We start from the raw sequence: 24,391 nt of genomic DNA, 5'->3' as shown, positions 1-24,391 counted from the left end.
TTTAACACAGGGCTTGCTTTGCCATTAAAGCAAAAGAAAAAAAAATCACCCTATTGAGAAAAATATGAATGAAACGTATTCCATTGACTTACAGTAATGCATTTTAATATTAATGGGCTGTCTTGTATGCAAATCTTGCGAACATATGACTCAAAAAATTACCTACATCCTTAAGGCCATTGGTAGGCTAACATCTATTAAAATCCCCACTCCAGTTCTTCACCAAACCCATCAAGTTAATAAAGGGTCCATTGCAGCCCAATGACTCACCCTCCCAGATGTCAGATGTCATTTACTATATTACTAATTTTAAGTGCACGCTAAACAACTAGTACTTATGTACCAGTTCTTTAGTGTGTGCTTAAAATTAGCACACGATGTGTGGGCGCCCATAGGAATATTGTGGGCATCTACACAATGTGTGCTAATTTTTAGCACGTGCTAAAGCGTGTTAGTTCGCCTTTGTAAACAAGGCCCTAAGTCTGTTTCAGTTATGGCTTCTGGTTTATTAAGTTCTTTCATATGCTGTATCTTTTCCCATCTTTTTTTAATGTAAATTTTATATTAAGAACTATATAATCATTTCATTTCTTACTAAAATTTAGAGGAAACTATTCTGTATTTTACAGCAGGGGTTCTCAACACAGTCCTTGGGACACCCATCCACTCAGGTTTTCAAAATATCCATAATGAAGATGCTTGAGAGAAGTTTGCATACAATAGAAGTAGTGCATGCAAATTTTTCATCTATATTCATTGTGAATATCTTGAAAACCAGAGAGACTAAGGGGCTCATTTTCAAAGCACTTAGACTTACAAAGTTCCATAGCTTACTATGGAACTTTGTAAGTCTAAGTGCTTTGAAAATATGCCTCTTGGTATGTCCCAAGGGACTGGGTGAGAACCCCGGCTCTAGATCCAAACCAAACAAGCCAGTGAACATGCTTCCCAGATTGCATGTGTATGTGGCCTCATAACCCCCAAATCCATGGATGTTCATGCAAAATGTAATGTTAAAATTCCTCAGTTTATTTTTGATTTTATTATAAAGAAGGTTATCATGCAGTAGAGATTCTTAGTTTCTTGTTTGGATGTTTCTGGGAAAATGTGACTAAAGTAGCAAATGTTGAAAATTGCTGCTTTTTCATGTCATTGGTTCATAAGCAGTCTGCAAAAGGCGCATTTTGAACTTCAGTAACTTTTTTTTTTGCATCTTTTCACAAAAAAAGATGGGGCTGGGATGGTTGTATTACAAATTGCTTGCTCTAACAGAATTCATTAAAACCTCATTTTTTGTTTCTGGCGACTTTAGTCACCTTTTCCCAGAGATGGTCCCTTTTTTTTGTTTTTAATGTAGTAAAAAGAAATTCAAATGGAAAAAGCACTTGGTAGTGTTTGGCATACACTCGGCCAGGCCTGGATGTAAGTTTGTCTTCGCCACATACACAGCAACTGCCTGTACAGCTTAAGACCCTGATGAAGCCATGTGTTTTACGGTGAAACGGGTCTCGTTTTTTTTTTTTTTTACAGCAGATATTTTCTGTTGACGCTGATAAATTTGTCTACATCACAGGCACTTTAAAAACTGATTCTGAATTTAATAATGTTGAAGAGATATGGAAGAAATGCTGTATACTTCATTTTTTGTCTACAATTTTGTGGATGAGTATTTAATAAATATGGACACTTTCTTTATATTTGATTGGGAGATTTTTTTGTTTACTGAGATTTGTTGCGGTCTCCTATTTTTCCTGTTTTTGCTGGTAAAGTTTTAATACACTATCATGAGCCTGATCTAGCAGATATCTTGCCCTCAGAGTCCATGTGCCTGGTCACCAAAATTTGCTAAATTGTTTTGTCTAGCTGCATTTAAAATTGTGAAGAGTTGGCTTGGTCCAGAAGCAGTAAATATGCTAAAGTTTACCAACAGGAATGATGTGCAGGACTACATCAGTGCAGAATACTTACCAACACATATGGGAGGATCTGTAAGTATGATTAACCATGCAAATAACTTGAAGGAATTTGAGCACTATATTTGTGCATAAATTTGGGCCACAATGAGGGGCATAATCGAAAGGGATGTCCAAGTTTTGATGAGGACGTCCTCGCAAAACGTCCCCATCCAGGGGCAGGGAAATCTGTATTTTCGAAACAAGATGGACGTCCATCTTTCATTTCGATAATAAGGTCAGGGACGCCCAAATCCTGAAATTTGGTTGGCCTTAGAGATGGTCGTCCCTAGACTTGGTCGTTTCTGATTTTTGGCGATAATGGAAACAAAGACGTGCATCTCAGAAACGACCAAATGCAAGCTATTTGGTCGTGGGAGGAGCCAGCATTTGTAGTGCAGTGGTCCCCCTGACATGCCAGGACACCAACCGGGCACCCTAGGGGGCACTGCAGTGGACTTCATAAATTGCTCCCTTACATTGTCTGCTGAGCCCCCCAACCCCCCCCCCCCCATAACCCACTACCCATAACTGTACACCATTAACATAGACCTTAGGGGTGAAGGGGGGCACCTAGATGTGGGTACAGTGGGTTTCTGGTGGGTTTTGGAGGGCTCGCTGTTTCCTCCACAAATGTAACAGGTGAGGGGGGGGGGGGGGTTATGGGCCTGGGTCTGCCTGCCTGAAGTGCACTGCACCCACTAAAACTGCTCTAGGTACCTGCATACTGCTGTGATGGATCTGAGTATGACATCTGAGGCTGGCATAGAGGCTGGCAATTAGTATTTGTAAAGATGTTTTTTTGAGGGTGGGAGGGGGTTAGTGACCACTGGGGGAGTAAGGGGAGGTGATCCCCGATTCTCTTCGGTGGTCATCTGGTCAGTTCGTGCAACCTTTGTGCCTTGGTCGTAAGAAAAATACGACCAGGTAAAGTTGTACAAGTGTTCGTCAGGGACGTCTTTGTTTCTTTCGATTTATGGGTCGAGGATGTCCTAGTGTTAGGCACGCCCAAGTCCCGCCTTTGCTATACCTCTGATTCGCCCCCTTGAACTTTGGCCATCCCCACGACGGAAAGCAGTTGGGGATGTCCAAAATCGTCTTTCGATTATACCGATTTGGACGACCCTGTGAGAAGGACGCCCATCTTCTGATTTATGTCGAAAGATGGGCGTCCTTCTCTTTCGAAAATGAGCCCAAATATCGACCAGCTCACCTTTATCCATGTTTGTTCACCCCTTCAAAGAAATGTAATAGATTGCAGAGGCAAGATTTCCCTTCACTAAATCCATGTTGGCTTTGTCTCAATCCGTGCTTTTGAATATGCTCTTTAATTTTGTTCTTTATAATAGTCTCTACCATTTTGCCCAGCACTGACTTCAGGCTCACTGGTCTATAATTTCCTTTAACAGTATTTTTTTTCCCTTAACTCTTTCTGCCTCTCTTCTTCCTTCTCCAGTTTCTCCCATTACTTCTTCCAGTTTCTTCTGTTTGCATCATACTCCTATTGGCTCCTGTGCTCTCTCTGCTTTGTTTTCTTCCAGTGATTTCCCCCAAATCTTCTCATCTCTGCCATATTGTGACCTCTTTTTCTTATTTCTGTGTTCATGCCTAGCTCTTTCTCCTGTGCCCTATTCTTTTCCCTCCTGTTCTTTCCTGTCTCCTTTAGCCTCACCCATCTAGTCTACTTGATCACTCAGCCTCCCCGTTTTTCTTGTTCAGTCTCCTTTTTCACTGTAGCCTTTCAGCCCTTTTGTTCTCTCTCATATCCACATTCTCTCGGCTCATTCTTCAGCACTCATCTCTTCCCTCCCCAGCATCCTTCAGCCAACCTCCCTAGGCAGGAGGAAAGCAAGGAACTGCTGAACTGTGAGGAGGGGGTAGTATAAGGCCTTGAGCTACCTCTGTGGAGAGACGCATGGCTGAAGTTTCATTTAGAACATCAAATACCCTTGGGCTGGCTCTGCTCTCAACACTCAGAGGATGTGGGAAAGAACTCAGAATCTCTAATAAATGCATTTGTCTCTAGAATATGAGCTTGTCTGCCCTTGGCCTTTCTTTTTGACTGGGTGAATTGAGAACACTACCTACAATTTATTTATTTGTTATAGCGCCTTTCACTGACTATATCAAGGTGCGGTGTACAATACGATATATGAAACAGTACATAAAGTAATATTTATCAGACACAGACTTTTAAAAATAATAATAAATACATGTCTGTGTCACCTTCCCTCCCAGAAACACACAGTATTGGCAATCTCTGTAATGTTTCAGATCTTGGCATCCAGCAGATGTGTCTTTCCAGCAGATGGATGCCGCCACAACTCTGGGAATGGGTTCACCAGCTATTACTACTCTCTATTTCCTAGGCTCGGTGGTTGTTGATTTTGAATTTTTCGGGATATCATTCCTTCTCATCCTGAAATGTTTGTTTAAGTGAAGATGTAGTTGCATGTCAGTATAAAACAATTACCCTCAAGTAGCGTGATGTTAAATCTCCATATATTACTACTACTACTTATCATTTCTATAGCGCTACTAGACATACGTGGCGCTGTACACTTGAACATGAAGAGACAGTCCCTGCTCGACAGAGCTTACAATCTAATTAGGACAGACAAACGAGATAAGGGAATATTAAGGTGAGGATGATAAAATAAGGGTTCTGAACAAGTGAATAAGGGTTAGGAGTTAAAAGCAGCATCAAAAAGGTGGGCTTTTAGCTTAGATTTGAAGACGGCCAGAGATGGAGCTTGACGTACCGGCTCAGGAAGTCTATTCCAGGCATATGGTGCATCAAGATAAAAGGAACGGAGTCTGGAGTTAGCGGTGGAGGAGAAGGGTGCAGATAAGAGAGATTTACCCAGTGAACGGAGTTCCCGGGGAGGAATGTAGGGAGAGATTAGAGTGGAGAGGTACTGAGGAGCTGCAGAGTAAATGCACTTATAGGTCAATAGGAGGAGTTTGAACTGGATGCGGAAACGGATAGGAAGCCAGTGAAGTGACTTGAGGAGAGGGCTAATATGAGCATAACGACCCTGGCGGAATATTAGTCATGCAGCAGAATTTTGAACAGATTGAAGAGGAGAGAGATGGCTAAGTGGGAGCCCTGTGAGAAGCAAGTTGCAATAGTCTAAGCGAGAGGTGATAAGAGCTTGGATGAGGGTTCTGGTAGTGTGCTCAGAAAGGAAAGGGTGAATTTTGCTGATATTATAGAGAAAGAAATGACAGGTTTTAGCAGTCTGTTGAATATGTGCTGAGTAGTAGTAGTAGTAGTAGTAGAAGGAGAGGGAGGAGTCGAAGATGACCCCAAGTTTACGAGCTGATGAGACAGGAAGGATGAGAGTGTTATCCACAGAAATAGAGAATGGGGGAGGAGGAGAGGTTGGTTTAGGGGGAAAGATAAGAAGCTCAGTCTTGGTCATGTTTAGTTTCAGATGGTGCTGAGACATCCAGGCAGCAATGTCAGACAGTCAGGCTGATACTTTGGCCTGGGTTTCAGCTGAGATTTCTGGTGTGAAGAGGTAGATCTGGGAGTCATCAGCGTAAAGATGATACTGAAAACCATGGGATGAGATCAGAGTACCAAGGGAAGAAGTATAGATGGAGAAGAGAAGAGGTCCCAAGACAGATCCCTGAGGTACACCAACTGACAGTGGGATAGAAGTAGAAGAGGATCCACTAGAGTATACACTAAAGGTACGCTGGGAGAGATAAGAAGAAAACCAGGAAAGAACAGAGCCCTGAAATCCAAGTGAGGACAGCGTATCAAGGAGCAGGCTGTGATCAACAGTGTCAAAAGCAGCAGATAGATCGAGAAGGATGAGGATAGACTAGAGACCTTTGGATTTGGCTAGGAACAGATCATTGGAGACTTTAGCAAGCGTTGTTTCAGTTGAATGAAGGGGGCGAAAGCCAGATTGAAGTGGATCAAGAATAGCTTGAGATGAAAGAAAGTCAAGGCAATGGCGGTGAACAGCACGTTCAAGTATCTTGGATAGGAAAGGGAGGAGGGAGATGGGGCGATAGTTGGAAGGACAGGTAGGGTCCAATGAAGGTTTTTTAAGGAGTGGTGTGACTATGGCATGTTTGAAGGCATTAGGAACAGTCGCAGTGGACAGTGAAAGATTGAGGATATGACAGATAAACGGGATGACAGTAGGAGAGATAGTGTTAAGTAGATGGGTGGGAATAGGATCAGAGGAACAGATAGTTTTGAGGAGGAAAGAAGATGTGTAGTTTTCTCTTCAGTGATTTCAGAAAAGGAAGAAAAGGAGGCGGGTTGGAGGGTTAAGAGAATGGACTAAGGGAAGGAGAGGTGGAGGTGACCTGGTTGAGAATTCAAGTTTAATCTTGTGAACCTTATTATGAAAGAACTCAGCCAGAATCTGGCGGGAAAGTGAAGGAGGGGGGGGGGGGGGGGGTTGGAGGTGAAGGCACTTTGAGGAGAGAGTTCAGTGTGGCAAAGAGACGACGAGGGTTTGAGCCAAGAGAATTAGTCAACTGGATGTAATAGTCCTGTTTGACAAGTAAAAGAGCAGACTGGAAGGAGGTCAGCAAGAATTTGAAATGTATGAAGTCAGCATGGGCACGGGATTTCAGCCAAAGGCGTTCGGCAGAGCGGGCACAGGAACGTAGGTAGCGGATTCTAGAGGTCAGCCAAGGTTGGGGTTTGGTACGTTTTACAGAACGGGGAATGAGAGGAGCGAGAGTATCCAGAGCAGAAGAGATAAGAGAAAGATTGACCTGGACATAGAAAACCCTCATTCCAATGTATTATCTAATACCACTATAACTGTCACGATTGTGGTCGTGACCCCTCTCAGGCTCACCTTATTTCCAGCGGTCAGCTTCTAAGCTGGCTGCTGTCTGTTCTTCCTGAGTTAGTTCTGTCTGTCTCTCTGTGTGCTGGATGCTTCCAGCATGGCTCTGATTACTCCACTATACGGCAGCTGTGTGTGTTAAGCCTCTCTGTGCTTCAGTATGCTTTCTGCCTGTGTTTTGGTTTGTGTTCCTCTTGCCTGCTGGTGGCCAGACCTGGTGGCAGCATTGGATTGTCTGTGTGCTGTTTCCCGTTCCAGACTTCAGTCCGGATCTTCCGGCCTGCCAGACTTGCTTGTCTTGTTTGAGCCTGCACAGCACCCGTAGCTGCCTGGTGATTGCTGCAGCTAAATCTCATCTGCTGCTGGGCTTATTAGCCATTTGGAAACTCTCTGCTTTGCCTTTGCATCGCCTAAGGCCCTGGTATGTTGGGGTGCTTGTGCACTTCTGCCTAGTCCAGTTTATAGTCTGTAATTCTTGCCTGATTCTAGTTTAGTCTTTGTGTAGCTTCTTGTTCTGTATTGCTTGTTTCCCAGTCTTGTTTCTTGTTTGTATGTCTTTGTCTAGTTCTTGGTTGCCTGTGTTTCTTGTTCAGTGGCTGCCTGGCAGCTTTCAGTTCTGTCTCCTGTCAGTGTTTGTTCCCTGTTTCAGTGGCTGCTTGCAGCTTTCAGTTCTGTCTCTTGTCTATCTGTGGTTGTTCCCTGTTTCAGTGGCTGCTTGCAGCTTTCAGTTCTGTCTCTTGTCTGTCTGAGAGTCCTAGTCTAGTATTCTGCCTAGCCTCCCTGTGTATTCTAGTCCCTGTGTGTATCCTGCTGGTATCCAGTTCCGGCCCTGTCTGGCAAGTCCTGCCGGCCACCTGCACCCAGGGGCTCAACTCCTGGGGAAAGGTGGCCAGGTGCAGGTGAAGTCTAGCCGTCCCTGTCAGAGTTCTGTCTTATCCCTGTGTGGAGTGGTTTTGCCTGCCACTGCCGCTCCTTGGCAGTGGCCCAAGGCCTCACGATCCTAGTTCCTGCTTTGGAAAACGTGACAATAACGCCTATGGTATAATTTCTTAATTTGGATACTAAATGCTTTATATAAGGAATTAGAATTGATGCTAAGCTCAGTAAAGTATATGCATGTCCAAATATGTTTTTCTTGGCATTCTTTCGAGTAAGTTTTTAGTCTTTCAAAACATCCATTCTTTTGAGTAAGTTTAGTCCTTCAAAATAACCAGATATCCCAAACCCAATATAATAGTCCCACTTTTCTTATGGAACTTACTGAGAAAATCAGTACTGCATCTGTTTTCTTGCAGTTGGTAAAACCAGGATTGACTCAGCTTGTCCCTTTGGCCATGAAGCTGTGTAGTTGACATATTTCTAGGAAATATACATTAAACCCTACTTTTCTAACAATAAAAAGAAAAAGGTTTGCATGAATGACTATAAAGCTAGTGAAAACTTACTTGCATTAACTGTAATATCAATTGATTTTCCGATAGCATTTTGCAAAGTCCTTCAAGGAGACTCGGGAAATTTAAAAAGTTATAATTTGTTAAAAGATTGGAAACAGAATTTGGCTAAAAAGTCAGTTTTCCCAGTGATTAAAGATGAATAATGTGCCCCAAGGATCTTAGTGGGACTGGTATTATTCAGCATTTGCATCTATGATCTGGAGGGGAACGATGCATGAAGTGATCAGATTTGCAGCTGACACAAAAATAGTTAACACAAGTTGAATACAAGGAACTGTAGATGGACTTTGCCAGGCTGAGGAACTCAACATCTAAATGGCTGATTAAATTTAACACAGACAAATGGAAAGTATGCAAACAGGGAAAATAATCCTTACTACATAGGGTTCCAGGTTAGGAGACCATCCTTCAGGTTAAGGTACTTTGAGACATTTTGGACAATATGCTGAAATCCTCAGTTCAGTGAGCGGCAGCGATTAAAAGGCAAATAGAATATTAAGAGTGGAGACTAAAACAGAATATTATAATGTGTTTGTATCAATCCTTGGTGTGTCTGCACCTTGAGTATTGTGTACAGTTCTTGGTTTTCTCATCTGGAAAAAAAAATCTAGGGAAACTAGGAAAATGATGAAGGGGGTGCAGTGGCTACCCCATGAATAGGGATTAAACAGGTAAGGGTTCTTCAGCTTGTTGACAACAACTGGGGGGGTATGATGGAAGTTCTATAAAATCATTAGTGAGGGTGAAACAGATAAAAAGGGAATGGTTATTTACTATTCCAAATAGTACCAGGATTGGTAGACACCAATAAAACCCTAACCACCCATTTAAAACAAAATGAAGAAAGCAAGTTTTCACTTATTGTACAATTAACCATATCCTCCAGCATCTTTATTCCACAATTTAAGACATTTAGCCTAGGTGAATTTAAAATGGTTTGCTCAAGTTCATGGGGGAAGACAATTATTAGGTAGAGTTGAGAAAGTCACGACTTACCTCAGGGATGCAGTCACTCTTTTGGTTCTGCAGTCACTCTTTTGGATCTGTTCAGTTGTTATGACTCGGATGTGACACTGTCTGAAACAGGATGCAGGACCTTTGGTCTGACCCTGCTTAGCAGATCATTGATGAGATCACAATTAGAATACTGTGTTCAGTTCTGGAGGCCACATCTCAAAGGATATAGAGAAATCAGAGGTAATCCAGATAAAGACATCCACCAAAGTAGTGCTGGGTCTGTTGCAGAAGCAGTATGAAATGAGATTTGAGGACCTAAATATGTGTACCCTAGAGGAAATGAGAGACGGGTGAAATGAACAAGCATTCATATACCTGAGAAGAATTAATGCACAAACTAACCTTTCTTAGGGAAAGTAAGTATGTATTCAAGGCAATACACTAAGAAACAGTATAAGAGAAATGATTATACTGCGCTTCCAAAAAGGCACATGTGTAACCCCCCTGGAGTGATCATCTGGCAGTGCAAACAGAATCAGCTGTTTTATCTGCCATCATTTACTGTGCCGTCACATTTTCTTATATATGTGTTTCCAGGTTAGGAGGAATTGTACATTTTTATAAAGTCTCCTCTCTTGCTTGAAGGAAATTGATAGAGCTCTTAATACTAGATGAAAAGTTGTTTCAACTCTACATTTTGCATTGAAACTTATTTTTACTTGTTTCTTAATATTTGATTGCTTATTACTGGACTTTTCAATTCAGTGTTTTTTCTGTCATTTTATTATATATAGCCTTTGATGTGTTTGATTTCAGTTTTGGTAAGTGTGCTATACAGGATTTATGGTGTATAGATAATACTGGTAGAAAATATGTTTATCTTCAATTTTAGGATCCATTCAAGTACAGTTACCCTCCGTTACCCGATGATGATTTTCAAACACCAATATGTGAGAGTGGGCCCATTGCTGGTGATGACGAAGCTGAAAGCAAAGAAGAAATTGAATCAGAAAACAGAGATAGGGGGGAGCCCGTCCACAGTGATGATCAAATGCATAAGCCAAAGAAGGTATTTTCTAGTAGTAATACTGTAGAAACTTAAAATTCATTATTTCTGCAACATTATTTCTCTTTTCATGTTTCTATTTATGTGGTGTTACTGCCTTCTGTTTTGATTTCCTTTCAAAGAACTTAGCCTCCAAATGTTGCATTGTACCTGTGGAAAGTCAGTTTCAAAATTTAGTCATTGCTATTAGTACCTATGTTTCTGAAAAGAAAAGTTTTCCCATTTAGTACAATGTAGAAAAATGTGTTTTGTAATGAATCTCAAGGAATACTTCCGTATGAGAAGTTGATGGCATTGGAAACTATGCTGAGCTGCTACTATGATTTGACTTTTGACTGGGCTTCTTGGAGCATTTCATTTTAGTATTCTGGCTTAGGTGAAATCATGTATGGGTATTTTAATTGTAGACATATTTCTAATCTGTCAACAATTTGAACTTATATAGGTGCTAGAAATGCATCTGTATATTGTAACATGCTATTCCTGATGGTGAGTAACTATATTTGGGCAATTTTTAGCCATTTCTACACAGTATGTACACTTTCTATAGAAAAGACATGTGATATAGGTAACTACCTAGGATTTAGTGCTGTTTCTGCTATAATTACAGTGGGAGCAGAAAACTATGGTTTCACATGTTCCTTTCTGTGTGACCCAAAACAGACTTAGTGACTTTGTCATCAGTGTGGGTCACTACAGTGTTATTTATATACCACCTACAAACTAAAAAGCTATCAAAGCAGTATACATTCAGGTACAGTAGGTCTATTTCTGTCCCTGGAGGGCTGACAATTTGCTTGTACTTGAGGCGATGGAAGGTTGTGACTTGCCCAAGATCACAAGTTGCTGCAGTAGGATTTGAAATGGGCCCCCTGGTTTTTAGCCTGCTGCTTTAACTATTACGCTACCCCTCCACTCATAAACTGAACTGGATTTAGATTTAGCTTACGTTTCAGTAGTAGTTCAAAGTGAGTTACATTGAGGTAAGACCCAGAGGGCTCACAGTCTAATGGAAAGTTAAGTAACTTATCCAAGATCATAAGGAGCAGTAGTGGGACTTGAACTGGGATTCCTGGTTATCAGTTCTGTGCTGCAACCACTAGGCATCTCAAGGGTGCCATGATTCATAGATGTACTGTTCACTTCAGTGGCAGGAAAAAAACATTTCTAGGGATATGCCTCATAACTAACTGTATTTTAAGATTTTTTTAAAATTATTGTATTTTTAATTTACTTTACTTATGGTTCTGATTTGCTGATCTTTTCCCATAGAAGGGGGGAAAATGCCTTGGTAAATCAGGTTACACATGCTTGAATTAAAACTAATAAAAACCTTCCATATATTGTTTAACAGATATGAGTCTATATATTGGTTAAGTATTTCAACATTTAAACAGCTTAATTGTATCCAGAGAGAGCTTTTTTGATTTAAAAAGGAAAGATCAGACCATATTTTATACTACCCTGCCAACAGAGAGATAGATTCATAACTTTTACATGGATCTTGCTGTTTAAAGAATGGTGTTGCCAGATACTTTTCTAGTAGTCCGTTTCCAACAGATGGTCAATATATGCTGGGTTTAATGTAATAAGACTTTCAGGAAGTCTTCCAAAACATTGGTCCACTAGGGTTGTTTCCCCCGATTGAGCAGTGGTGGAGAACAGGACAAAATCAGCTACAAGAAACCCTTTTGTTTGGCTCCCCCCAACTACTTTCCCTTCCTTTGAGGACTAGTGTATCTGTTAGAAGGCTGGGATTCTCCCTCCCCCCCCTTTTTTTTTTTTTTACCTGTCTGATCTCTCCCATCATCACTGTGGATAGAATATTTGAAAGTTACTGGGTATTGTTTATAAAGCTTTGAAAAAATTAAGACATTAAACCACAGTGGTGACTTAGCTGGTCCTTCTGCAATTGATATCAGCAGACCGCCTGGGAGTGGTGTGGAGAGCTCCATAGAGCCCCAGTGCTGTTGTAGATCTGGAGGGAGCACGGAGTATTGGACCATCTAATTGGAGTGAGTGGAGGAGTGGAGTGGAGGATTGGCCTAGTGGTTAGGGTGGTGGACTTTGGTCCTGGGGAACTGAGGAACTGAGTTTGATTCCCACTTCAGGCACAGGCAGCTCCTTGTGACTCTGGGCAAGTCACTTAACCCTCCATTGCCCCAGGTACAAATAAGTACCTGTAGACAATATGTAAGCTGCATTGAGCCTGCCATGAGTGGGAAAGTGCGGGGTACAAATGTAACAAAAATAAATCTAATGTCTGCCATCAGACTACTGCTGTGCTCAGTAAGCCTTGAATTCTGCCACTGCTCTCATTGTGCTGTGGCTGTTCTGTGGAGAAATGTAATTTCCCCCCCACCCCCCCCCCCCCTGAACACACATCAGCAAGCAGCCCCAATGCTGTTCTTAAAACAGGGAGTACGGTAGATGGGTCCTCTGTGTGACCCTGAGTGTGCTAAGTGTGTGGAAGGCAAAATGTATCAATAAATACATTTGTCTTAGATTTATTCTAGGATTTTATATTGCGTTTTAACCTAATTAGTTTCTTTAATCTAGAATCAGGTGTTAAGAATTGAAAATGCACTGGATTTTATATTTCTTGATTTATGTGTTGGCTGGGGAGATACGACATGGAGAGATTCGGGCCCAAGAGGATGATTGGGAATCTTTTGTGTATAACGTTCCAGTAATTGATAGGAAGTCAAAATCTAAGAATTGAAATTCTCAAGTAAAGAACAAATATCTGAATGGTTAAGCATCATAAGACTGATATTTTAATTACCTAAAAGTATAAGAAATGCAAAAAGTCTTAAGCCCCTATCCTCTTTATTAAGCATACCATTTGTACTGGGTCAAGGATTAGAACCGGGGTAGAACCACCCCAGTTCTATCCAGCACACTTACCCCAACCGTATCTTGGGTTGAACACCAACACCCGGGTCAGTCTGGGTCACAAAAGAGAGTACAAACAAGAGAATCTTCTGATAGTAGTAAAATTTTATTCTTACAAAATTAGAAAAAAAATAAGTTTTTGTAGCAAAATAAAGCAGGGGTGGGAAAATACAATCAGGGAAAATTGCCGTCACTCAGAGAGGCATATCTGGTCACTGGCGTCCCAGTAACCTGAGATGTTCTGCCCTCCCTCTGTGCCTTTTGCTCAGATCTTTTATAGTATTTTTTCTCAATTCAAAGTGAATACAAATATACCAGTTCTAACTGGTTATCTGTCATTGTCTAGCATAATTGGAAAAAAAAGGTATATGAAGTTTCGCTCTAATTACACACATTCATGTTACCTTCTTATATCTCACTTCATACAAGGAAAGAGGTTTAGGGTCTGGTTATATTCTTTCTAAACTGCTTCAGGCTGCTACCATGCTTACTCTGATCTCTGCCTCCAATCCCTCCCATCCCCTTTTAGCACATAGCTGATGGACAAATGCTTGCATCCCCTTCCTCAAATGTGACCTCTCAGATCACAGGTGTTGTAAGGTGTTGTAGACAGTAGTGCTCTGAGTCATTGCCTCTCAGGAAGAAAGGTGGGGGTAGAGGGGAGGTGACTTCTGCTGAAAATTTCTTCTGTTTGGCTTAATGGTACAGTAAGGTTTAATCACACAGTAAAAAAAAAAAATAATAAAAAAAATGAAATAGCCACCTCTCTGCCTTTAGATCTTCCTAATTGCAGAGGAATTAAATACAAAACCTACTATACATCCAATTTCTCTTTTCTGGCCAGCCAGCTTTGGAATGCTCTACCAAGATCCATCCGAACAATTAATGATTATCTACCCTTCAGGAAAACGTTGAAGACACATCTCTTCAAGCAAACCTATTCTAACGACCCAACTTAATCTTATCAGACCATTTACGTGATTCCTGCTCTTACACTGAAACTGACTTTGACACCGATTATACCTTTTGACCTGTCTCCCAATCTCCCTATGCTCGTCCTCCAGTCTTTCCTTTTCCATCTTCCCTACACCATACCCCTCCCATCTCCTTTCCTTCTGTCTATCCTATCGTCGTTTACCTTCCCATTCCAATTCATATATTCTCAAAACCTTACTATTATGTTCATTACAGTTTGTATTATTTTCCTTACAAGAGTCAGTAATTCTATTTACCATGTAAGCCGCATTGAACCTGCTGTGTGTGGGAAAGCGCGGGGTACAAATGTAATAGATAATAATAATAATAGATAATGAACCTTTTGATCTGAACACTACCAGCACACACCAACAGTTACTGAACCTGCATCATTGACTTTGAGGCATATTTTCAAAGCACTTAGCCTTCCAAAGTTCCATAGGTTTCTATGGAACTTTGGAAGGCTAAATACTTTGAAAATATGAGGCTCCCACACTTTGGTCACAATTGGTCCTTTGGAAGATACCTGTTCCTTGTTTGTATTTTAATGCCCAGTTGGTATGCAATAAATCCTTCTTACTAAGGGGTTTGATTGAAGATTCTCAGGTAGGATTTGTTTTTATTGTGGAAACTTGGATTCCATATGTTATTAGTCCAGCATAATCTGTGTTTGCCCAATTGGTTACAAAATATTACATGCCTCAAGACAGGGAAAGAAGGAAGGGAGACTAGCTATAATGCGAAGGGTTTCTTTTCTCTTTCAGTGGTCAGCTATTTTTTTTTTATATCTGTTGCCTAGAAGTATATTAGGTCTCATTTCAGTACCAAACTCCTCCTGATAGCTCTAGTTACCAAAGTTAAAAAAAAAACCAAAACACTTAAATCAAGGAGGTCAAACGATTTTACTGCAGTTTGACATATGTACTGCATTTGACACTCTGTATTACTGACAAGATTGAGCGAGATTGGTATTGATGGAGCTGTTTTTGAATTGGTTTGTAGAATTTTTTTTCAAATAGATCCTACTGTGTTTACAAAAATAAGTTCAGTCTGCAAGTGTAGTGCTGCAGGTCTCTCCATTATCTCCCATATTATTTAACTTATATATGAGTGCACTAGACCCTTTATTTAAGGTACTAAGTTGTTAGCTGTATATGTATGTAGATACCTTTATTAGTTCCTTATCAGAAAACCTTGATGAACACTGTCAACTTAGTAAATGACTGAATACATATTATTGAACGATGGACTGTTAAAAGCTATTTGAAGTTGAATACACAAAAAACTAAGGGATCCTTTTACTAAAGTGCGCTGAAAAATGGCTTCCGGTAGTTTAGGCATGGCCCAATGCATTTTTCAGCTCACCTGTTAAAAAAAGGCCTTATTAAAATTTTTGGTGAAAATGGATGTGCGGCAAAATCAAAATTGTCGCGAGTCCATTTTTGATCTAGCGGTAAAGTCTGACATGGTAATGACCTATGCGCGTCAAATGCCACTTGGCGCGGGTCCAAAAATAAAAAATTATTTTTCAGCTGTGCGTATCGGACGCGCACCAAAAATGAAATTACCGCACGAGCCACACGGTAGTCGGGCGGTAACTCCACTTTGGCACACGTAGATGCTTACGCAGCTTAGTAAAAGGGCCTCGGATTATCTGATTTAGTAACACTCCGGATGCAGTACGTGCAAGAATAAGAAATTTCAATTGCTAGAACATCTAGGGTTTTAGGGGCTATCTTAGACTTTGTTCTCATGATGAAGCCACAAGTGAAAAATGTATTTGGGACATTATCCTGCTTATTTTCGAAAGAGAAAAATGCCTATAGTGCGACCTAAATCGGGAGATAGACGTTTATCTCACAAAAACGATTAAATCAGTATAATGGAAACAAGACTTTTAGTTCGTTCGTTTCGCTCGTACGCTCAGATACAAACGCCCAAATAAGGGGCGTGCCGGGGGCGTGTTAAGGGCGGTGTTACGAAGTGGGCGTCTACAACGTATAACGGATAGTGAAATGACTTAGGGTGGGCGTGAACATGGGCGTCATTGCTTAGACCCGAAATAAAAGTGACCAGAGCAAGAGGGAAATCGTCTTTAGACCCAATAGCGATTGTGTGCAGTTGGAGAGTGGCGCGATCGGTGTTGGGAGAGCTGAATTGGTGGTTGCAGAGAAAGCGGAGTGTGTGGAGTACCTGTAACGTTCGTCTGTCTGCCCTAGTCGGAACGTTGTCACCCTCACCTGCCTCTTTTGTGTCTTACCTTTTGACCTTTCCCTCCTTGTTCTGTCGGTCCCTTCCCCTTCCCTTCCCCCTATCCCTCTCTTCACTGTTCCCACGTGTATATTGTATTGCCTGACTTCCCTTTGTCTCTGTGTTCCCTGTACTGTTTGGGGAGTGACTGGCCAGAGGGTGTGTTCGGAGTGAGATTCTGTGTGCTGCTGTTGTTTCAGTACTACTACTAATACTTGCACTGGTGGGGAAATGGATGCACTAAATTCACTGGTGGCTTCCATGTTAGAGGAACAGGCCACACACCGCAGGAGCTATTCACGGCCCCGAGTGTTCAGGCCCTGCACCACCTTCCTACAACTCACTGACTAGCAGTGTCTGAGGTTTGATAAGGCGACCATTGTGCAGCTTTGTGAGCAGCTAAAACCCCTCCTTCAGCCCCAGACCCATAGGAATAATCCCATCCCTGTCCACCTCAAAGTCACTGCCTCTCTCTCTGTCCTGGCCACTGGGAGTTTCCAATCCGTATTAGCTGCTAACACAGGGCTCACCCAGGCTTCTATTTCACACTGTCTCACCCAGTTCCTGGATGCCTTTCTAACTCACACCTCTCACTACATCACTTTCCCCACCACCCCCCAGGCCCTGCACAACAACATAAGTACATAAGTACATAAGTAGTGCCATACTGGGAAAGACCAAAGGTCCATCTAGCCCAGCATCCTGTCACAGACAGTGGCCAATCCAGGTCAAGGGCACCTGGCACGCTCCCCAAACGTAAAAACATTCCAGACAAGTTAGACCTAAAAATGCGGAATTTTTCCAAGTCCATTTAATAGCGGTCTATGGACTTGTCCTTTAGGAATCTATCTAACCCCTTTTTAAACTCCGTCAAGCTAACCGCCCGTACCATGTTCTCCGGCAACGAATTCCAGAGTCTAATTACACGTTGGGTGAAGAAAACTTTTCTCCGATTCGTTTTAAATTTACCACACTGTAGCTTCAACTCATGCCCTCTAGTCCTAGTATTTTTGGATAGCATGAACAGTCGCTTCACATCCACCCGATCCATTCCACTCAGCCGTCTCTTCTCCAAGCTGAAAAGCCCTAGCCTTCTCAGCCTCTCTTCATAGGAAAGTCGTCCCATCCCCACTATCATTTTCGTCGCCCTTCGCTGTACCTTTTCCAATTCTACTATATCTTTTTTGAGATACGGAGACCAGTACTGAACACAATACTCCAGGTGCGGTCGCACCATGGAGCGATACAACGGCATTATAACATCCGCACACCTGGACTCCATACCCTTCCTAATAACACCCAACATTCTATTCGCTTTCCTAGCCGCAGCAGCACACTGAGCAGAAGGTTTCAGCGTATCATCGACGACGACACCCAGATCCCTTTCTTGATCCGTAACTCCTAACGCGGAACCTTGCAAGACGTAGCTATAATTCGGGTTCCTCTTACCCACATGCATCACTTTGCACTTGTCAACATTGAACTTCTTGTCAACATTGAACTTCATCTGCCACTTGCACGCCCATTCTCCCAGTCTCGCAAGGTCCTCCTGTAATCGTTCACATTCCTCCTGCGACTTGACGACCCTGAATAATTTTGTGTCATCGGCGAATTTAATTACCTCGCTAGTTACTCCCATCTCTAGGTCATTTATAAATACATTAAAAAGCAACGGACCCAGCACAGACCCCTGCGGGACCCCACTAACTACCCTCCTCCACTGAGAATACTGGCCACGCAATCCTACTCTCTGCTTCCTATCTTTCAACCAGTTCTTAATCCATAATAATACCCTACCTCCGATTCCATGACTCTGCAATTTCTTCAGGAGTCTTTCGTGCGGCACTTTGTCAAACGCCTTCTGAAAATCCAGATATACAATATCAACCGGCTCCCCATTGTCCACATGTTTGCTTACCCCCTCAAAAAAATGCATTAGATTGGTGAGGCAAGACTTCCCTTCACTAAATCCGTGCTGACTTTGTCTCATCAGTCCATGTTTTTGTATATGCTCTGCAATTTTATTCTTAATAATAGCCTCCACCATCTTGCCCGGCACCGACGTCAGACTCACCGGTCTATAATTTCCCGGATCTCCTCTGGAACCCTTCTTAAAAATCGGAGTAACATTGGCTACCCTCCAGTCTTCCGGTATTACACTCGATTTTAGGGACATGGCCGCCTTCTATGCTGTTGCTAGATTCCCCTCGGTCATAGGTGTGATTGACTGCACACACGTCCCACTCAGGCCCCCCTGGCCACACGAAGCCACCTACAGAAACAGGAAGGCATTTCATTCGATGAACATGCAAGTTGTGTGTGATGCCCAGGGGGAGATATTAGACGTGTGTGCCAGGTACCCCGGTTCCACCCACGATGCCTATATCCTACAGCACTCGGGCATCTTCCGCAGGTTTGAGCGAGGGGAGTTCACTGGTGGATGGCTACTAGGTAAGTGCAACATGGATGTACCCATACTATATCTCCTCCAGTGGCCAACCCTCCGCCCTGCCTTCCTCCACCTTACTCCACAACCCACTATCCTAATCCCCCCTCCCCCCACCCGTACCTGCTCCAAGCAATACACACTCATCTATTTCATTCTGCTTCTCTCCAAAGGTGACCGAGGCTACCCACAGAGGACATGGCTCATGACCCCTGTGGTGCATCCACAACCAGGGGCAGAAGAAACCTACAACAGGAGGCATCGCAGCACCCGGGGGATTATTGAGCGGACCTTTGGCTTCTTGAAAAACCGGTTCCGCTGTCTGGACCGGTCTGGAGGAGAGCTGCTCTACAGTCCAGAAAAGGTGGCCAAGATCTTTGTGGCATGCTGCATGCTGCACAATTTGGCCCAGCGCAGAAGACAGGCCCTCCCAGAGGAGCCACAGCCACCAGAGGAGGCCCCAGATGAGCAGGAAGAGGAGCCCCCTCCACCCCCAGCCCACAGAGCAGAGCTCACTGCTTACCAGCTTGGCGTCAGAGCAAGACAGACTCATAGAAACAAGTTTTGTGTGAAAGTAAGTGCACATTTATTTGTAATACTCACATAAGTGTTACCATCACATCACATCACACCCACCACCACCACCACCACCACCCACCAACCCTCACCCTCCAGCATGTGCCATCACTTTCCTCGGCCCCTCCCCCGTCCCCTCTTAGCCCTCCCACGGACTTCCTTTGCAGCTGGTGCTGCAGGGGAAGTCTGTTCAGACTCCTCCGATGGGCTACTCCCACTGTCCTCCTCCGTATCCACACAGCAGCCTGCGGCTTCGGCTGCGCTGTGGAAATCCGGCCACCTTGTTGGCTGTAGCCTGGCCACAGGACCCAGAATGGGAGCTGGTTTGGTAGGTGCTGCACTAGTGGCTGCAGAGGCACCCGATCTCAGGGCCCACCTCTTAGCTGGTGGTGGTTGCTGCCCACTGGAGGAGGAAGTGGATGGCAGGTCTTGCTGCACCACCACCTGTGGAGTAGGTGCTGTGACCTGAGGGCGCAGGCCTTCAATGCTGTGCTGCAGCTGTTCCAGTTGCTGGAGCACCTCATGGTGGGCTTGGCGCTGCGCCTGGAGCAGTTCCTGGTGAGCTTGGCGCTGCGCCTGCAGTGCTTCCCGCTGCAGCTCTAATTTTTGTTGCCGGTACTCCTCCAAGCCCACATTGTGCCGCAGCAAATCAGTGGCCAGCCGCAGGAGTTGCCTCCTTTGGCTGGAGGGCCTCTGGCGAGGAGCTGGCCCCCTATATGCATTCTCCGCATCAGAAAACTCAACCGGTGGTGGAGGTGCCGCCTCTGCCGGTGGTGCTGGTGGAGGTTGGGCCTCTAGTGCTGGTTCTGCTGCTGGTGGAGGTAGAGGCTGCACTGGTGCAGGTGGTGGTGGTTAGAGGCTGGACTGCTACTGCAGGTGGTGGTGGTAGAGGGTGCTCTGGTGCAGGTGGTGGAGGTAGAGGCTGCAATGGTGCAGGTGGTGGTGGTGGTAGAGACTGGACTGATGCTGCAGGCGGTGGAGGTTGAGGCTGTCCTGCTGGTGTAGGTCTTTGTTGTGATTGGCGGCCACTAGGGCCAGCCTCATCAGAGTCATCACCTGTATAGCACAAGGGTGAGGAAGTGTGTTGGTGAAAATAACCCACTTTTGTCTTTCAGCATTCATCTACATAGCCCCACACTTCATGACACTGCAAAGAGATGGTGAGGAGGATTGGGTTTGAGACCCATGTGAACGACAGCCCCACAGGCAGCTGGGTACAGCTGGTGGACGGACAGCCAAGACAAGGACACCGCTCACAACTTTGTGGACCCGGACAAGCTGTTTGTTGTATACTAGTTAAAGTGAAGGACATTTGAGCGTGTCTTGTGTTACTACTGACTTGGTACACTGCCTAAAGCTGCTTTATGACCCCGATTACAGGCTCCTTAAGTTGCACGCATGTGGCCCACACTAACTAGAGCACAAAGGTGACAGAAGGAAATAGGCACAGTTTGGTGATGATGGGAAAATAGGAGGGAGTAGGGAAGGAAGAGGCCCAAAGTTGTGCCACAGAGTAGAGTAGTAACCTACACACACCCATAGGATAGGAGCCAAGTGTAAAGTATTATTGGGGGCGCTAAGGCCAGTGCAAATAAGCCCTCCCTGGACACCTACATGATATTTCCTCAATATTGGGGGTGCTCAAACACCCACTGAGTCTGCTCTTATGACACACATTAATACTACCACTACTCAGACACCTTACACTGTAATGAAGCTGCACACACAGGACAAGTAAGAGGGAAGCCAATGACTACGGTAGGAATAGAGAGTAAGGGTACAGAGCAAGTGAGTAGGGGGTAGGAGGTGAGACATCATCATAAAGGTGGGCGTTTATTCCACATACTCCTCCCCCACCTCCCTCCTCCCCCTGGCCCCAACTTGTATAACACAGTGTAGTGCAGCACAACAGATATCCCAACATCATAATGGACAGCCTACCTGAGGCCTCAGGCTGGGCCGAGGTGTCAAGGGACCCGATCCCGTGGATGCCCTCCTGGGGTAGCAGGGCGTGGACCATCAGCTCCATGGGGGTGAGGTTGGCTGTGTCATGTGCTGCGGGATTGGCCCCAGCCTTCCTCCTCACATCCCTCCTCAGCTTGTGCCACTTGCGCTTACAGTCCTCCATGTCCCTTGCACAGTGGAAGACCGCATTCACCCTGTCACGGACCGCCTCCCATTCCCGCTGCTTGGTGGTCGCAGCCAGTCTCTGCTCTGTGGGAGCAAACAGGTTGGTGTGCCGTTGCTGTATCTCCTGCACCAGGAGCTCCACCTCGGCATCTGAGAAATTACCCTTCCGGGTTGGGGGCTGACGTGGTGGAATTGTACCAATGGGGTTTCGAAAATACGGAGTGGGCGTTTATATCGTCGCCAGGAACGCCCATTTTGGGCGGGGGATAGGCGTGTCTGATATGCACGCTGTAATTTCGATTATACACATAATTCCTAAACGTGCCCAGCTGAGAGAGCGATTTGGAGCTCCTGATTTCGATTATGGGTAGATAACTATGGGCATCCCCACCTGCCTTCCCCTTCTTGATTGCCATTTAAAGCACCATTTTATGCGCTGGCAGTTCTGATTCACGTGTTACCCACATATATATTAAACTTTGTGTTTGGCAAGGTATGCTTCGGGACACCTGTGTATTTTGGGGGGTTGTTATTTGTGGTTGCCCTCAGCCCACAACTCTTCCGTATCCATCCTTTGGCCCTCTTCCTGTCTCCCATTCTCTGTGCCTGGTTGTAGCAGGCAGTCTGTGGGAGCTAAGAAATTGCTACATTCGCTCCAAATCAGGCACCCCTCCCTCGGTAAGGGTCATTTCACTGAGGCAGATGTCCAGCTAATGTTCCAGAAGATAGAAACAGACGTTCATGGTAAGCTCTTATTTCTCTGCCAGCTCTTCTCTTTCTGCTCATTATCAAGGAGTGTGCATTCACTGTATGTAGTCTGCAGTCATGTCTTAGTTTTCTTTTCTGCAGGTTCCTGTGCACTGGTTGGAGGCCATCAGCCCTGTACTGTGTGGTTCTGCCAGGTCCTCAATGCTGGGGGCCAGCTGTTGCAGCTGCTGTATTGGTTCCTGGTAGGTTCAATCCTTTGTTTGTGTGCTGAACCCCAGTCCCCATTTATGAAATGGCCACCCATTCTCACTTTTGATAGGAGAGGGAGGGGGAACTATATAGGCAAATCAGGTTTTTAGCACAGTATTGAACACAATCCTACAAACAGGGCTGTGCCAAGGGTCTCTGGTGCCCCCCTGCAGACTATCATTTGGTGCCCCCCCCCCGTCTCGCTTCTTCATTAGATGTTTCACCATTGCTACCTGTCTTTCATTTAGACTGAAAACTACAGGCCCAGCCAGATCTGACAAAAGGGTCTACCACACACTTCAATGTCAAGCATATACTAGAAAACTGTATATTAGCTTACACAGGAAAGCAGTTTAAAAAAATAAACACAATTCCTGCTGTTTCTTAACACTGCTCTCCAGAGAAAGCACTGCCTTTATAAAGAGGCTTTTCAGTGGGACTTAGCCTATTAAAAACTATTAGCATAATTAGGAATGGCCAGCCCTTGTAACTGCAGAGACCTAAGCTTTGATTATGCATGTTCCTGTCTTTTATGCATGTTACAGTGTGTGTGTGTGTGTGGGGGGGGGGGGGGGTCTCTTCATCTCATTTACACAGTCTGACCTCCCTGGCTCACTGGGAGCCCAGTCTCTTGGAGACTGCTATACATTGCAAAATAAGATAGCAGATGTAAATTCTCAAAGTGGACATATTCCAAACACTAAAATGGAAATAAAACAATTTTTTTCTACCTTTGTTGGCTGGTGACATTCTTTTTCTGATCATGCTGGGTCAGTATCTGATTCTGTTGCTGGTATCTGTCCTCTTAACTCTGTTTCCAGGGCTTCCTTTCAACTGTATGTATCCCTCATTGATAAGTCTCTGACTCTAAAGTTTAGCAATTTCATTAAAGCAAAATGTATTTTCAAATATCACAAACTCTCCCTATGCAAGCAGAATGTTTTATTTAAAAACAAACACAAAAAAAGCAATCAGATATTTACTTACCAGCTATTCTACACTATATGTCAGCTAAACTTCCTCTTTGAACCTCAGCCAATTAAATGGATTTTAGCTGTAGCTATGATAATTATGTACACATCATTGCAGTCATGCCCTCCTCTCAGTGTACATGCTCAAAAAACAAAAACTTTGAAGCACTTACAGATAACAATTACACTATTTATTTTTTATTTCTCCCCAGTGTCACTTGCACACCTGCCTCCAAACCTGTTCTCTTTAATTTGAATGTTGTTCCAGCTCACCCTGAATGAAAGTTCTTCACACACCAAGGCCATAAATAGCTGCTGGTTGTACACTTTGAAGCAGCTTTAGCGGAGCAGCGTGTCTGTCTCAGCACTGCTGGGCTACCTTCACTTCCTGATGCGGGAAGGGCAGGGGAGAGAGGAGAATCACAACTTCAGGTAAAAGATTTTGCAAGTGAGTGGCGCCCTCTAGAGGTCGGCGCCCCCCTGCGTTGCTTACCTCGCTTACCGTGTCGGCACGGCCCTGCCTACAAACCTCCATAGTTCTAGAACAACATTTCTAACATGTAGACTGTAAACTAGTTTCAAGGTGGCCACAGGTAGTGCCTACTGAGCCCTTAAGACATGGTGAGGGAGAGAGTTTGTGGTAACAAGTCCAAACCCAAATTACCTGCAGGTAGCTACAACCTGATGGCTGCCGTGGCCTAGTGGTTAGATCACCAGCCTTGTAATCACAAGGTTGCTGGTTCAAATCCTACTCCTGCCCCTTGTGATCTAGAGCGAGACACTTAACCCTCCATTGGCTCAGGTACAAATTTACAGTCCTCCTGGGACAGGGAAAGACCTGGAATGTAGGTCACCTTGACCTCCTACTTAAAAAAGGTGTGAGCAAACACCAAATAATGAACACCATATTTATTTGTGCCCTTCTGTAACTCTTGTATT

At 44.0% G+C, this 24,391-nt stretch overlaps 1 protein-coding gene across 2 annotated transcripts in view; it reads left to right on the top strand.

Moving 5' to 3' along the window:
- Window positions 1–24,391, top strand: part of MOSPD2 (motile sperm domain containing 2) — a 162,534-nt gene that overhangs the window by 32,693 nt on the left and 105,450 nt on the right. For both annotated transcript variants that reach the window (XM_030201571.1, XM_030201572.1), the window contains exons 8-9: window positions 1,864–1,988; window positions 10,079–10,255. In XM_030201571.1, the coding sequence (XP_030057431.1) occupies window positions 1,864–1,988; window positions 10,079–10,255 (302 nt within the window). The remainder of the gene's footprint in view (window positions 1–1,863; window positions 1,989–10,078; window positions 10,256–24,391) is intronic.

Source organism: Microcaecilia unicolor, chromosome 4 (genome assembly GCF_901765095.1).
Source record: "Microcaecilia unicolor chromosome 4, aMicUni1.1, whole genome shotgun sequence".
Taxonomy (NCBI): Eukaryota; Metazoa; Chordata; class Amphibia; order Gymnophiona; family Siphonopidae; genus Microcaecilia; species Microcaecilia unicolor.
The sequence above is the reverse complement of the archived record's forward strand: the minus strand, read 5'-3'. Positions and strand labels throughout refer to the sequence as shown.